This window comes from Cricetulus griseus, chromosome 2, assembly GCF_003668045.3.
Source record: "Cricetulus griseus strain 17A/GY chromosome 2, alternate assembly CriGri-PICRH-1.0, whole genome shotgun sequence".
NCBI lineage: Eukaryota > Metazoa > Chordata > Mammalia > Rodentia > Cricetidae > Cricetulus > Cricetulus griseus.
In genome coordinates, this window is record NC_048595.1 from 191,005,177 (window position 1) to 191,020,566 (window position 15,390).

The following is a 15,390-nucleotide window of genomic DNA, read 5'->3' on the forward strand; positions in this document are numbered from 1 at the left end:
ACTGGTCAGACAGAGCATAAAAAAGGCACGAGGAAGCTGGGCAAGGAGGACATGCTCACAGTTCCAGCTTCTTGGGAAGGCTGAAGCAGGATTCCCTGGCCGGGGAGACTGTGGCCATTCTGGGCAACACGGCTGTGCAGATAGTTCTTGTGTTAACATGACACAAGCCAGGAGAGAGGAATCTTAATCAAAAAATGCTCCCATGGGAGTGGCCTGTGGGCAAGCCTGTAGGACATTTTCTTGATTAATGATTGATGTGGAAGGACCCAGCTCACTGTGGGCAGTGCCACCCTGGGGCAGGTGGTCCTGGATTGGCAGAAGAAAGCAGACTGAGCCAGCCATGGAGAGAAAGCAAGCAGCCATCCTCCATGGTGTCTTCATGAGGGCCTGCCCTGAGCTCCTTTAATGATGGACCGTGGTGGGGAGGTCTGAGCTGAAATAAGACACTTTGCTCCCCACATTACTTTTCAGTCAGGGTGTTTTACCACAAAAACAGAGACCCTAACTAAGACAGCAGTGAAGTCACTTGTCTTAACCAAGCTAGAGTCATTGGGAAGAGGGAGTTTCAATTGAGAAAAAAGCTTCCAACAAGACTGGCCTATAGGCAAGCCTATGGAACATTTTCTTAACTAGTGACCAGTGTGGGAGGGCCCAGCTCACTGTGAGTGGTGCCTACCCTGGGTAGGTGGTCTCAGTTTTATAAGAAAGCAGGCTGAGCAAGCCATGAGAGCTACCCATAAACAGCGTTCCTTGATGGCCTCTGCTTCAGCTCCTGCCTGCAGGTTCCTGCCATGAATTCCTGCCCTGATTTCCCTCAGTGATGGAGTGTGACCTGAGAGCTACAAGCTGAAATAAACTCCATCTTCCCCAAGTTGCTATTGGTCATGGTGTTGTCACAGCAACAGAAACCCTAAATAAAACATCATCTAAGGAAAAAGAAAGTAAGCGTGACCTATGGGCCACAGAAAGAAGTGCAGTGCATTACATTATAACCTGCACTGAGCTGTACTACAATGGATGCTGGAGCTCTGAAACCCTTAGGATCCATCAGTTATGGATAATAGCTGTAACGTTTGCTTTCTGCAATGACCCAGACTTACAATTCTTCTAAGCAATAGATAGCACTCTTGCACAAACAAGTATGGGGACCAGTGGTTCACAGTTAACACTGACTGGAGCTAGATGAACACTGTATTATCCAGGACGCTCATGTGAGAAATGTGCTCAGCTCCGTTTTGTTTGCCAAAGTGTAGGACAGTCTGAAATTGTTTTCCTTCCGGTGAAGAGGGCTATGTCCCAGCCTCTCTCCTTCCCCTGGAAACACGGTAAGACACTTCACTGACAAAAGTTTCAAATACTTTTTTTTTCCAGGAAATCATATATTTATACATGATCGCAGCCTAAAATATATTATAAAATAAAAATACTGTACACTTGTGCTTAAGTAATTCTAAAGTAGAAATTTTTATTGACTGACACCATTGACTGATTGTATCCACAGGGGAATGCAGTTTCTGATTTAAAAAGTCAGATTCCCACGTAATACTCATTACAGGTGTTTTCATTCACAATCTGAATATGTCTCCATACTGTAAAGTGCACTGTAATTAATTTGCAATAGTATATATAAACCTAGACGATTATTAAATCATTACAGTCAGAAAAAGTCAAGCGGGCAGAGCAAGAGGATCACACTGGAATTAACTTATAATAGTACTGCACCATTTTAGATTTCCTTCTTGGATTATATCTCAAGCAAAATAAGACAAATGTCAAAACATGTGATGGCCTGGGGCTGCCTCCCTAATTAAGTAATGTAATTATAAGTTTCCATATTCTGCTAGGGCACACATCCTACCTTCCGCCTACAGACCTTCATTGATCCATGAAAGCAAGATTGAGACAAAGTGATGATGCAGCAATCTGACAGAAGAAGCAATATGGCACTCATTTTTGATTTCTTTCAGTTTTTTCAACAATGGCTCTTGGCTCTTGTGAGGAGAAAGGGTATACCAGAAACCCCAGTGCTCTTATTATGATCTCCCTTCACTGGTATTTGCTTAAGAAGTGAAAAGTCATATTAAAATAAAGTCAGAGTCCTCTAAGAAATATACACGGGCAGTTTCTCTTCAGTGCAAAAGAGTGAGGTGGCAGGAATGTGATGGAGAAGCCGGCCTTCAAGAGCATCATGTGAGGGAATCCAGCTGTGCTTGTATGGTCTCCAGCTAGTTACAAAGACAAAGATAAAGACAGCAAGTTAGTGAAGGGAAACAAACCATGTAAAATGCTTAGAAACACAAAAGCCAAAGGGAAGCAATGGCAGCAGGCACTCCGCACACTGCACCCCCACACAGGGCATAACGGTAACACTCAGGCTGCTTTTCTTGCTATGTAAAGATGTTAGGATTTAGGCTTGTCATTTAATTTTTTACATTTATGAAGGAGGAAGACTTCTAAGTATTACTGTCTTAAGTGCACTCAGCTATTTCTTAGTAAATTATCCCCATATGGTCAGACTTTAAAGTTTGGTAGTTAATGGGATGCATTTTCCTGGGGTACAAAAATCAGTATTTGGAAAGCAAAATGAAATATGAATAAAAGATAGATCACTAAAATCTGGCAGTTTCCTTCTACCCTTTGGCCCAGCCACTGAAGTACTTCAGGGATCTATAACTGACGACCGGTGGCTACAGGGGCACAGTACCCTGCTCATTTTTCAGGAGGCACTAATCCTAGATCTTTAATTAAAACCATTCCATTTTCTTTGTGATTTAGTTTTCAGATTCTCCATATCTTGGTTCTGCCTAGGAAGCTACTGTGAGATACAAGGCATTTACAGGAGTTTGAAGAATCTGGCTATACAGTAAGGCATTCAAAAATAAAAATTTATAAAACCAAGAAGTGTTGGGAAATATCTACATATCAGAAAACATTAAAAAAACACAGACCTTGTTGTAGAAATCAAATAGCTCCTTGTGATTGAATTCCACTAGAACCTTCTCCAGGTTCTGTAAAGAAAAAAAACAGGGGGAAAAATAATTCAGTTGTATGAAATTTACATTGCATTTTCCACTTTCCAGCTAGCCTAGGAATATGGGATTCCTAGAGCTCACAAAGTCATTTGGTAACATTGGACCTGAGCAAAAGGTTTCAACTCTACAGGGACAATGACTCAACAAAGGTTAATAAAATATATGCTAGCAAGAGAACAATTTAATTACCTTTTTTCAAGACAGAGATAATACATGAGATTATATTTCATCTTTCTCAGCAGTCCATTTAAAATCTAGTAAATACCATTATGCAGCATTGGAGGTGGCGTATCTGATTGAACTCACCCAGCCATTAGTGGCTCACATGGGCCCAGCCTCTGCCTCCAAGTACTACCCTAACAGTTACCATCTTAACATGCTAAGATCGTTGCCTTCCCTAATGTACAAGGGCAGCAAATGCCAATAGTTAACATGACAGTTTCAAAGCTGGACTTAGTCCTCTTAGATTCACCTCATATGCTTTGGAGAAACCATTCTGAGTGCTGCAGAGAAACACTGTATCTACAGTGATGTAGTAAAGTGGATCCCTGTCCAATGCAACCTAACCAGCTGAAGCACCAATCCATAACATTGCTAAGAACTGCTAAGAAGGGCTGACTTTAGCCAAGATTCCCCCCGAGGAAGCGAAAACAATGGCAGAATGCTAAGAGTCTGCCACCCATGCTGCTCCCTCTGCTCTTCCCTGGTGATGCAGAGTGAGCATCGTGACTGCAGGGGTGAGAAGCCTGCTGTAAACAGACATTAGTTATGGTACCTAACCCTGGTCAATTTCACAGCATCAACTCAATTCTTAGCTTCCATGTTGTTCTTGTGAAAAATCTCTTTCGATGGTTTCCATTATAACAAAGTCAAAATTTTCAAGCCAAGTTATCTCCAGCTAACTCTTAGGTCAGTGGGGCTATGCTCAGAAACAGAAGCCCAAGCACACAGGACCAACTTGTACAGTTCTTCATTTTCTCTCTTACACACTTAAGCCTTAATGAATGGGAAGCCTGTCACCTGTGTGGCCCAATCCTTTAGGAACGGTATAAAGTATGAAGGTCAAGAACTGTATTAGACAAATTATTCAGATAATTGGCATACATTATTAAACATGCAGACATTTAGCCAGCGTGAGATAGTGATACAATTATATTCTCTCTGAAGTTATAAAGGGGTTTCTTTATAACTTCTCACAGCTCCACATCAAACATACGAGGAAATAACAGAAAACAACTGTGTGAGTAATATATTTACATAACCCTAAACCCAGCACTAAGTTGCGTTGTGTTTTGCTTTGCTCTGTTTCAAGGTGGTGTTTCCTAAAATGTTACACTAAGAGAAGGAATAATAAAGCATGCTTAACTTGACAGTGTGCGACATACTAGAAAATTTGAAGCCCCCCCTTCTTCTACAAAGGCACTGAACAATCAAAACACAGACAAGAATACCCATAAGAACCCTAGATACATTAGTGCATACCACTGCAATAACTACTATTGAAAATAAATACCGGAAATGACAAGCGAAGATATGTGGAGAAACCGGAACCCTACACACCAGTAGTGAGACTACAAAGCGGTACAACTGCCACAGGAAAGTCTGGGGCTGGAGAGGTGGCACAGCAGTTAAGAGCACTGGCTTTTCCAGAGGTTCTAAGTTCGGCTCCCAGCATCCATTTCAGGTGAGTCACAACTACCTATAACTCCAGCTCCAGCAGACAATGACGTCCCCCGGCCTCCAAGGATACCTGCACTCATGAGCATACCTCCCCTGCAAACACATAATTAAAAATAAAAACCTTAAAAAGAGCAAAAAGGTTCTTCAAAAAATTAAGGCTAGATGGCTTGGCTGTTATGAGTGACACTTCTCTCAGAAGAGCCGAGCTCAGTTCCAGTAGAATGGAGATTACCAAGGTTGTGTGGGGGTAGTATTTTCTTTATAAAAATATGTATAGAGATTCAGATGAGCAGGTGAAAAGGATCTGGATGTCATTTTACAGCAAGAATGTAAGGAACAATTCCAACTGTGTACTCAAAGTTGTGAAGACGGTATATTTTATATCTTATTAAAAATTTTAAAAATTACAGATATGAATGTTTTGCCTACATGTATGACCATGTACCATGTGTATGACCATGTACCATGAGCATGTCTGGTGTCTCTGGGAGACAGAAGAAAGTGTCTGGTCTCCTGGAATGGAGTAACAGACAGTTGTTAGATGCCAGGTAACTGCAGGGAATTTAAGCTGGGTACTCTGGAAGAACAGTCAGTGTTCTATTGCTCAGCCATCATTCCAGCCCTGTCTTTTAAAAGCAAAACAAGACAATTTAAATCTAAGTACATGCATGGGTGTGTGTATATAAAATTTTATTGTCTTGCTTTCTGAAACGTTTAGACAAAGACATAACAATTCTGATACGTGACGTAAAGCATGCAGAGAAGCTGTGTCTGTGCCCAGGCTAACTCGAAGCATGCATTGCCACCTCCACATCCTTCCACTACAGTGGCTAAGACGAGACCAGGGAGAATATGGACCTGGCAAATTTTATGTCTATGGTGACAAGCTGGTTTGTAGAGAAGGAAGAATGGAGTGTAGGTGTCTAAAATAAAGCACAAAGGATTGCTGGCCTGGGCAGTTCCATACACCGCCATGTTCTGAAGTGAAATTCCACAGAATCCAAGAATTTTAAAGTAAAGTCTCCTTTTCCAGACACCATGAAAATACTTTACCAAGTAAGAAAAACAGAATGTAGTCTTGCTAAGCTTGGGAGTTTTAGTGACTTTTAAGTTCAGACACACATTTGCCCTCCATTGTTCCTATGATCAAAAGCTATCCTGTGCCCAACAAGTCTCAAGGAGGAAACTGCTCCTAGTGATGGCAGACATACAGCTAGAAAGATCAAGTTTGCTTACCCTACCAGAATAGACCAAGCTCTCTTTCACTCTAGGCTGTATGGAAGTTCTGTCCATGAAGGGAGAAAGCTTTCAAATGGTGTCTCTCCATTTTAATTTCTATACAAACTGATAAGTATCCTGACCCAACCAAAAAGAAAGAAGATCATTTATATTCAAGGAGAACTCAAGAGTTAGTATTTTGGGGTAACTGGATGCCTAACTTCTTTGCCTCCACTTTACATCCTTGCGACTTTTGAGTCAAATCATGGTTCACTATCATCTCTGCTGAGAAAGGAGGGGAAAAATGTTGAAACTTAACTGTCATCTCAGTACCATCAACTGTAACAATGGATTTTGTGGAGGAAAATAATAGAAATGCCCAGCTGATGTTGGACTGAAATTAGATGAGGGATTCTCCACCTGCATCCTGTCTATCACTGTCACCAGAGAGTGAATGGCTGTCCTGTCACCAAAGGAGAACAGCCTTTTTGGATGCATGGACCCAACAGCTGCTCAGAATGAGAACACAGCATAGGCAGCAGGCTCCCAGGCGTATGGAAACACCATGGAGTCCTATGTTCCACTTGCGCAAACTCCCCCATCATTTCAATTCAAGCTCTGTCATGGGCAGAATCGCATCCCCCTCAAACTCACACAGTGGAACACTTTTTGAAGCTCACGATGTAAGTGAATCTGTGGACAGGAACTGGAGAAGTTTGGAAGTGTGGGCCCTAGCCCAGCATGGCTAGTACACTTAAAGCAGGGTGACCAGAGACACAGAAGGTAAATGCAATGTAAAGACCACAGGGGGAAACCCCTCATTTTCTAGACCAGAAGAGAGCCTTGGAAGCTCAATTATCCACAGCCTGACCTTGGTCTTCTACTTTAGAAGTGTGAAAAATAACTTTGTCCTTAAGTGACACCTGTGGCACTTTGTGACAGCCTGTTATGGCTAGATCATGAACTACTCCCCCTGCCCCATAGGCCCATAAGTTTAAGGCTTGGACCCCAGCTGGTGGTCCAACTTTGAAGGATAGTGAAACTTTGTGGGGCAGGCTTCCGGGAGCTTGTATCTTGTCCTTGCCCCTTCTTGTCTCTTTCTTTATGACTTGCTACTACAATGACATAAGCAACCTCTACCAAAAATTTCATAGCTGAGACTCAGAGCAACTTCGGACTGATATATTTGAAATTATGAATGAAATAAATGTTCCCCCCCTTTAAGCTGTATTTCTAAAGTATTTTGTTATATAAACAAAAACCAAAATTAAAATAATAGACTAATAGCCATAGAAAGATAATGTAGGCCCTACCATCTCTTTCAGAGATTAAAATACAAATCTTATCCTTATTTTTTCCTCTCTGTGTAGCCCTGGCCATCCTGGAACTTGCTCTGTAAACCAGATTGGCCTCAAACTTATAGATCCACCTGCCTCTGCCTCCCGAGAACTGTGATTAAAGGTGTGAACCGCCGCCACCCGGCAAAAATCTAATTCATTTTTTTAAAAACTTTTTAAAAATTTAAATTAGAAACAAGTTTCCTTTACATGTCAATCTCAGTTCCCTCCCCCTCCTCCCCTGCCCCCCCAACCCCTTATCCCAACCCCTTTCTGCTCCCCAGAGAGGGTGAGGCCTTCCATGGGGGGGGGGTCTTCTGAGTCTGTCATATCATTTGGAGCAGGGCCTAGACCCTCCCCAGTGTGTCTAAGCTGAGAGAGTATCCTTCTATGTGGGGAGGGCTCCCAAAGTTCATTTGTGTACTAGGGGTAAATACTGATCCACTACAGTGGCCCCATAGATGGTCCAGACCTCCAAACTGGCTTCCTTGTTCAGGGGGTCTGGAACAGTCCTATGCTGGTTTCCCAGGTATCAGTCTAGGGTCCATTAGCAACCTGTTGTTCAGGTCAGCTGTTTCTGTGGGTTTCTCCAGCCTGGTCTTGACCCCTTTGCTCATCACTCCTCCCTCTCTGCAACTAGATTCCAGAGGTCAGCTCAGTGTTTAGCTGTGGGTGTCTGCTTCTGCTTCCATCAGCTACTGGATGAAGGCTCTAGTATGGCATATAAGGTAGTCATCAATCTCATTATTGGAGAACGGCATTTAAGGTAGCTTCTCAACTATTGCTTAGATTGTTAGTTGGAGTCAACCTTGTAGATCTCTGAACATTCCCCTAGTACCAGAATTCTCTTTAAACCTATAATGGCTCCATATATGATGGTATCTCTTTTCTTGCTCTCCTCTATTCTTCCCCTGACTAGATCTTCCTGTTCCCTCATGTCCTCCTCTCCCCTCCTCTTTCTTCTAACTCTCTCTCCCCTCCCCCCATGTTCCCCATTAGCTTAGGAGATCTTGTCCCTTTCCCCTTCTCTGAGTCACCATGTATGTCTGTCTCTCTTAGAGTCCTCCTTGTTTCCTAGCTTCTCTGGCGGTGTGGATTGTAAGCTGGTAATCCTTTACTCTATGTCTAAAATCCATATATGAGTGAGTATATACCATGTTTGTCTTTTTGTGACTGGGTTCCCTCGCTCAGGATGGTTTCTTCTAGTTCTATCCATTTGCCTACAAATTTCAAGATTCCATTGTTTTTTCTGCTGAGTAGTACTCCATTGTGTAAATGTACCGCATTTTATCCATCCATTCTTCAGTAGAGGGGCATCTAGGTTGCTTCCAGGTTCTGGCTATTACAAATAATGCTGCTATGAACATGGTTGAACATGTCCTTGTTGTATGAATGTGCTTCTTTTGGGTATATGCCTAAGAGTGGAACTGCTAGATCTTGTGGTAGACTGATTCCCATTTTCCTGAGGAACCACCATACTGATTTCCAAAGTGGCTGTAGTTTGCACTCCCACCAGCAGTGGAGAAGTGTTCCCCTTTCTCCACATCCTCTCCAGTATAAATTGTCATTGTTGTTTTTTATTTTAGCCATTCTGGCAAGAGTAAGATGGTATCTCAGAGTTGTTTTGATTTGTATTTCCCTAATGGCTAAAGATGCTAACATAACTGGATGCTGGCATGTAGAAGACTGAAAATATATCCATTATCTATTGCCATGCACAAAACATGATCATTTGATTCCAAATGAATCAACGACCTCAACATAAATCCAGCCACACTGAACCTCTTAGAAGAGAAGGTAGGTGGTACTCTCGAACAAATTGGTACAGACCACTTCCTGAACATTACACCAGTAGCACAGACACTGAGATGGACAATAATAAGTGGGACCTCCTGAAACTGAGAAGCTTCTGTAAGGCAAAGGACACAGTCAGTAAGACAAAACGGCAGCCTACAGAATGGGGAAAGATCTTCACCAACCCCATATCTGACAGAGGGCTGATTTTCAAAATATGCAAAGAACTCAAGAAGCTAGTCTCCAAAACACCAACTAATCCAATTAAAAAGTGGGGTACAGAACTAAATAGACAATTATCAATAGAGAATCTAAAATGGCTGAAAAATCTAATTCTTAAACGAAATGGGAATCACTGAAGTATTGAGGAGTAAGGGTGACAGAATTCTATTTACAGTCAATAGCTCAATTTTGCCTTCCATTTAAAACTGATTAGATCTCTCAGCCTGGACACATGGGGGAGGGCCTAGGCCTTGCCCCAGATATGATAGACTTTGTTGATCCCCCATGGAGGGCCTCACTCTCCTTGATTAGCAGAGGGGAGAGGGGGAGGAGGGAAGGGAGAGGGAGCTGGGATTGACATGTGAAGCAGGCTTGTTTCTAATTTAAATAAAAATAAAAAAGGAAATAAAACTGACTAGAACTGGCCCAACTGTGGACAAAGCAGCTATGAGGTTACCGATTTAGTTCAGGTAAGAAATGATGACCTGATCTAATGTCTGCAGTGACAGAAAAGTAATAACAACAACAAACCCAGACACTGTTTGTAGGTAGAAGAAACAGCCTCATGACCGTCAGGAGGCCACAAAGGAATAGAAAGACGGAGAACGGCTGCCAGTTGGCTGCGAAGAGATGTTAGAGGGACAGAATTGAAATCAGCAATACAAAGGCAGCAGATTCCAAAGGTGGAGCAAATGCATACTCCAGACGTGGGCTCAGGAAGGCAGAAATCACCCAGAAAATACAGGAGTAAGTCTGGAAAAGACAGGCAGGTAAGAAAGACAAACTTGGGAGTCACTGTCACCAGATGAGACTGCCCGGAAAAGAATATAGTGCAAGGAAAGAAGGTGCCCGGGGCTCGATAATTAGGGTACATAGGTCCTGGATAAATACAGAGTAGCCCCAGTTTCACACATTCTTACTACATGCTAGTTAGAAGTGTGTAGTGGTTATTTATTACATTATAAAATTAATCGGGAAGTTAGTATACAAACAGTAAAACTGGGCAGCTTGTTTTGAAATATACTTCCAACCTTCCATTTTCCTATAAAACCCACTGATGTCACTATGTTAACTAGACAGATGGAGACTGGAAGATTTCTTCCCTTCCTCTCCTGTCTTCTACATGTAAGATTACAGCTAAAAACCCACTTAAGAAATTCATTATTTCTACTGTCTGGGCTAATTTTATGCATTAATATACCAAACTTAGATGTTCTGTACTTGATCTGAAAACATGGCAAAGTATTCTGCCAACGTCTCGAGAAAGATCAATTTTCTATTCTTTTTCATTTTTAATTTGTAAGCTTATCCACCAGAATTTGGATAATGTTGCACGTATCCATTAGCAAAATTCCAATGGAAATAGAATTCAGTAAGGTCTTCAGAATGATCCGACTTGATGAAAGATGACACTAAAAATATCTTCTGCTTTCCCATTAGCGAGGAACACAAATACATTTTGAAAAGAGAAATGCACCAATTTGTCACAAGTTATCTAAGCAGAAATAATAAAAATATCCCAGATAAGAATTAAAATTTATATTGCTTAGCTTTCAAATCTAAATTGAATATCAAAATTAGAGATGATACAATTATCCTTTTACTGAGAGGCACAAAGGCAGAACACTCCTGCAAGGGAAAGACTACCAGCTCTTGTTCAGTTGGACCTAAAACACTTTGCTGGGTTTCTGGAGAGGTTTTCTTTTTGGGTAAGGAACCTAGGCATAGAGTATGTAAATAACATTCCACCCTACCAAATGAGCACATTGAACAAACACTATTAGCTATCATTCACTAAGTAAAAGCTCTAAAGTTCATATGGCTATAACTATAGATAATTCTAAATATATTCCAGCATATTTATAATTAGTGGTTTACTGTCTTTACTAAGTATTACTGTTCAAAAAAGAATGACACAATGTCAGCTCTAAACAGACCAAATAAGCTATGAATTCTATCTATATGTACAAGCCAATGGGCATTTCTTTCACCCACAGCATTTGGTCATTCAAGAAACTGAGCTGTGTGTGTATTATTGATATAAGGCAGCTTCATCTCCCACGACTTTGTTGGTTTGTTTATTTTATGACTTAAGGATACTAAAAAGTATATCTGCATCAGCAAATGAGGCCTCTGAACTGAGTTAGTTAAAATACAAAATGTTAGTCAGAAAGTATTGTGAAGAAACTTGCTCCATGAAGACAAAAGAATGTGCGCAAATGACAGAGAGGAGGCCAGTCATCACTCTTGCACTTCATCATGGGGATGGCAGTAGATAGGTGCAGACTTTGATTTGCACGTCAAGATGGTTCAGAGGGGGAAATAACTCCTTCCCATGAATAAGCACAATCATTCCCACTTAACACAGAAATACACATGAACTAGGATGAGATAAAATAGCCAATAAATAGTGGTCTTGAGCCAACTTAAGTAAAAAGAAATATAATGTAAAGCTAAAGGCTTCAAATTTCCCAAAATTATGCTGAAAAAATTTAATGAATCATCTTAGCTTTGATAATAAAAACAAAATAAAAAAAACGAAAACAAGCCTCTGTGAGATTTTCACAAATGCTATCGATAATCAAGTTTAAAACATTAATTTCAAACAAAGGAATAAAAAGTGTTATCTCAATGAATATGCAAGATACAGAACACAGAGACAGAAACGATCACCTTCACAGGGCACAGAACTAACTTTTGTTATTTCCTCCAAACCCTGTGATTCCAAAGTCTCTGAAAAATACTACCCATTCCAGCAGTTTCCCAAAACTCACAGGCATGACCCTGTTCTATGAGGAGGCGTTCTGAGAACCTGAGCTTATGTCAAAGATGATGAAAATTAAAAGACATCTGCCACCAATGGAGGCAAGCCACAGACAGCATTTGCTGAGGTTAAATCAACCAAATAATAACTCTGTTCTTTAATCTTTACAAAGTACATTTTAGCAAAATGCTTATCTGCTTTAGAACACAATAGTATATAAATTGCAAAAGCAAATTCCAAGCTCATCAGTATGGCATTCACCAAAATTTGGCCCATGTCTCTTAACGACTCAAATTCTGGCATCATCTTGCATGCAGATGGATGTGATACCAAGAAGAGCACCAACAGTGTTTCACACATTGTCCTCCGGATCTCAGTTCCTGCTATTCTCGCTGTTCTAGTAGCATCCCAACTGAATGCACATACACACGTGCACATACTCTCTCACACAGCTCAGCTCCCTCTGAAAGCCTTCTAAACGCTAAGACTATCAGAGAGTGGTTTCTGTGTAGAGGAAGGCAATATTTTTCTACTTGCTTATAGTACCTGACTCTACTTAGAAAATATTAGATCTAATAACATAATCAGCAAACTATAACTATTGATTCTCAATAAATTTGAAAAAAAAGGACTCTCACCTCAAGCTGGTTAGAGCAGAAAATCTGGCATTTTACACTACTTAGCTGAAAATAAAATGTAGTAGTCTGGCTGCCAACAAGATAACAAACCATTTTGGCTGGAAATCTTTAAGTAATACAAAAGTTGTGAAACACTGTACATTTTTAGTGTGTTTAATTGGATCAATCTACCCTGTCTGACCTGTGATCTGCATACACCCTTCACTCTTATCAGAAGAGGCTTTACTTTTATGTAGACAAAACAACATGGGAATCCCACCAGCAGATCTCTCTTCTGTAGGGTGGGCCGTTTACTGCACACACATTTGGAGCCAATCAAAATGTATCCCATGCAGTATTCATTAACTGTAATGCATTATGTGTTGCTGATATGTCATTATGATATTAGGCTTTGGTGTGGATACATTTAGCTATGGTTGCTGAATCTAATCAGCAAGTTAAGAGGTTTTGAATATTATTACATGAAGTTCTTTAAATAGTGGCAGCTAAGAATGGAGTCTTCTGTATGGGTGATCCTTTATGTTTTCTGGAAAATGAAAATTATTATAATCAGAAGCACTTTTGCTGAACCATTATCATTTAGAATAGCCATATTACTTCCCAGAATGCTTTAGTGCCCTGGCTGAAGGAAGAGTCCTTACCTCTGGGTAAGCAACAAATGCTAAGTTAGACCCATACTATTTACAGAATGCAGTGTAAAAGACTTGGGAGGTTAACAGCCACGTTTTGGAATTTGTTCTGTTCTTAAAATCAGCACTGACAAAAATCTGTGTGACACATTTGCATTTTCCAGAGCTACATTACATTTGTCCTAAATTAAATAACCTACCACAGTCAGTAGTGTACAAAAAATATAGTTAAAGGTATATGCCAGCTCCTTCCTTCTTCCCACCTCTCTGCCCAATCCCTCTTTTTTTCTTTTTCCTTTCCTTGTTGGTGTCGCCCTGTCTGGGTAGCTCAGTCTGCCTGAACTCATCTCCCAGAATCCCCAGGCATGAACCACTATGTTTAACTGACTAAATTCAATTGTGCTGTTAAGTCAGTTTGAAAGAAAGAGGACCAAAGTATCCTTCTACACCTCAAAATCTAGTTACCATTTACACTTATTTGCTTAGAAGCTGTTTTAGCAAGATGAAAAAAAAGTTAAGTTCAACATTGCTTCAGCTATGAAATGTACTTAACTAGACACCCATGAATATTGACAATCCACATTGACTGCAGTGTAACAGGAAGTACTAATGTCATCCCAATACCTAAGAACCCAATTTCCTAAGGACAGTCCAGGATAGAAGCAAAATCTGATAGACAAAGGGATTAACTCAAAGCAGCAAGTGTCCAGGGGACACTTTAACCTGTAACAGTGCCGTTCTGGACACACTGTGGCCATAAGTGAAACCGCTTTTCCATCCCCATCAGATCCTTGTGAATGTAACTGTAAACATGACTGTAATTGTAAAGTCTCCCCGGAATCAACTGAACAAATGATGCATGTCACACAAAAATCAGTGCTTTTAACAAGATGGTACATTTTTAATCCTCAGCCAAGAGCTCATGAGTAGTACTCTTATTTTATGTTTAGAATATTAGTCTGTGGCAGCTGCTGTGAATTCAACACAGGCAACACCACCATATAATTCAATCTGTAATACGATACGTGAGACAAAGATGGAATGCATGCTTTATGGAGGAAAAACAACACTGGGGAATTCAACTTACTTTTTTAATAGTCATTTTATAGAAATTCTCATATGCTATTCCATTCATTCATTTACAGTGAGTAATTCAGACCCAAGGCTGCACTCTTACAGTTAATTCTAGAAATTCACATCACCTCTAAAGCAACCCCAGACCTCTAGCCACTGCCTGCTAACACTTAGTAATTACCCTACCCCCTTCAAGCCCTGGACAGCCAATAATCTAGTCTTTACTAGTTTGCCTGTCTGAGAAAAATTAACATAATCATGTATGAGTGACACTTTGTGACTAGATTCATCTTGGGTTTCCAAGATTTATCTGTATAGTACTAACACTAGGCATAAGAGTATGATCCAATTAAAGCAACTAAAATTGTTGGAATTGGATTTTATAATTCAGATTTAACAATCATGTATGACACAAACATATGCCTAAAGACGGTATGTAACAAACAATGCTGACATAGTTTGATTTTTTGACAATTAAAATAAAATATGTCATAGCATACAAGCCTGATTCATAAACACATTTCATTTATTTTAAAAATTTTAAAAATAATTTTAAGAAGTATTTCCTCTCCTCCTGGAAACCTGTTACTCATCATTCAGACTGTCTTGAAATGTCACCTCCTCTGTGAAACCTTGTTTGAATCTTCCCTACTCCCACCACCCTAGATGCCTGCTTCGCTTCTGTCATACAGTGGGATTTCTGTGAGTTCTTTGATGTACTGCTGCAATGGAAGCTTTCAGATTATGCGGTAAGAGCCTTGATGTCAAGGGCTATGCCATAAATACATTTCAAGTCCAGAATCATCGACATTAACCTTTTTTTTTTTTATCCCTAAGACACATTGGGGATTGAACACAGTGTCTTTTTCTTATTAAGCATGCACTCCACCACTGAGTTACACCCCAAGCTCCTTATATGAACAATTCTAGAATGAGGAAAATGGTTACTCATTTGTTAAATCTAAAGATATTCCTAAGACTTTTTGATGGCTATTTCTAGCT

At 40.3% G+C, this 15,390-nt stretch overlaps 1 protein-coding gene across 3 annotated transcripts in view; it reads right to left on the reverse strand.

Moving 5' to 3' along the window:
* Positions 1-1,440: 1,440 nt before the first annotated feature.
* Positions 1,441-15,390, reverse strand: part of Commd10 (COMM domain containing 10) — a 118,660-nt gene continuing 104,710 nt past the window's right edge. For all 3 annotated transcript variants that reach the window (XR_004768344.1, XM_027400871.2, XM_027400870.2), the window contains exons 6-7: positions 2,949-3,008; positions 1,441-2,225 (exon numbers count right to left, since the gene is read on the reverse strand). Coding sequence is in view for 2 of the 3 variants with exons in the window: in XM_027400871.2 (XP_027256672.1) it covers positions 2,187-2,225; positions 2,949-3,008 (99 nt within the window). In the remaining variant the exon portion in view is untranslated. The remainder of the gene's footprint in view (positions 2,226-2,948; positions 3,009-15,390) is intronic.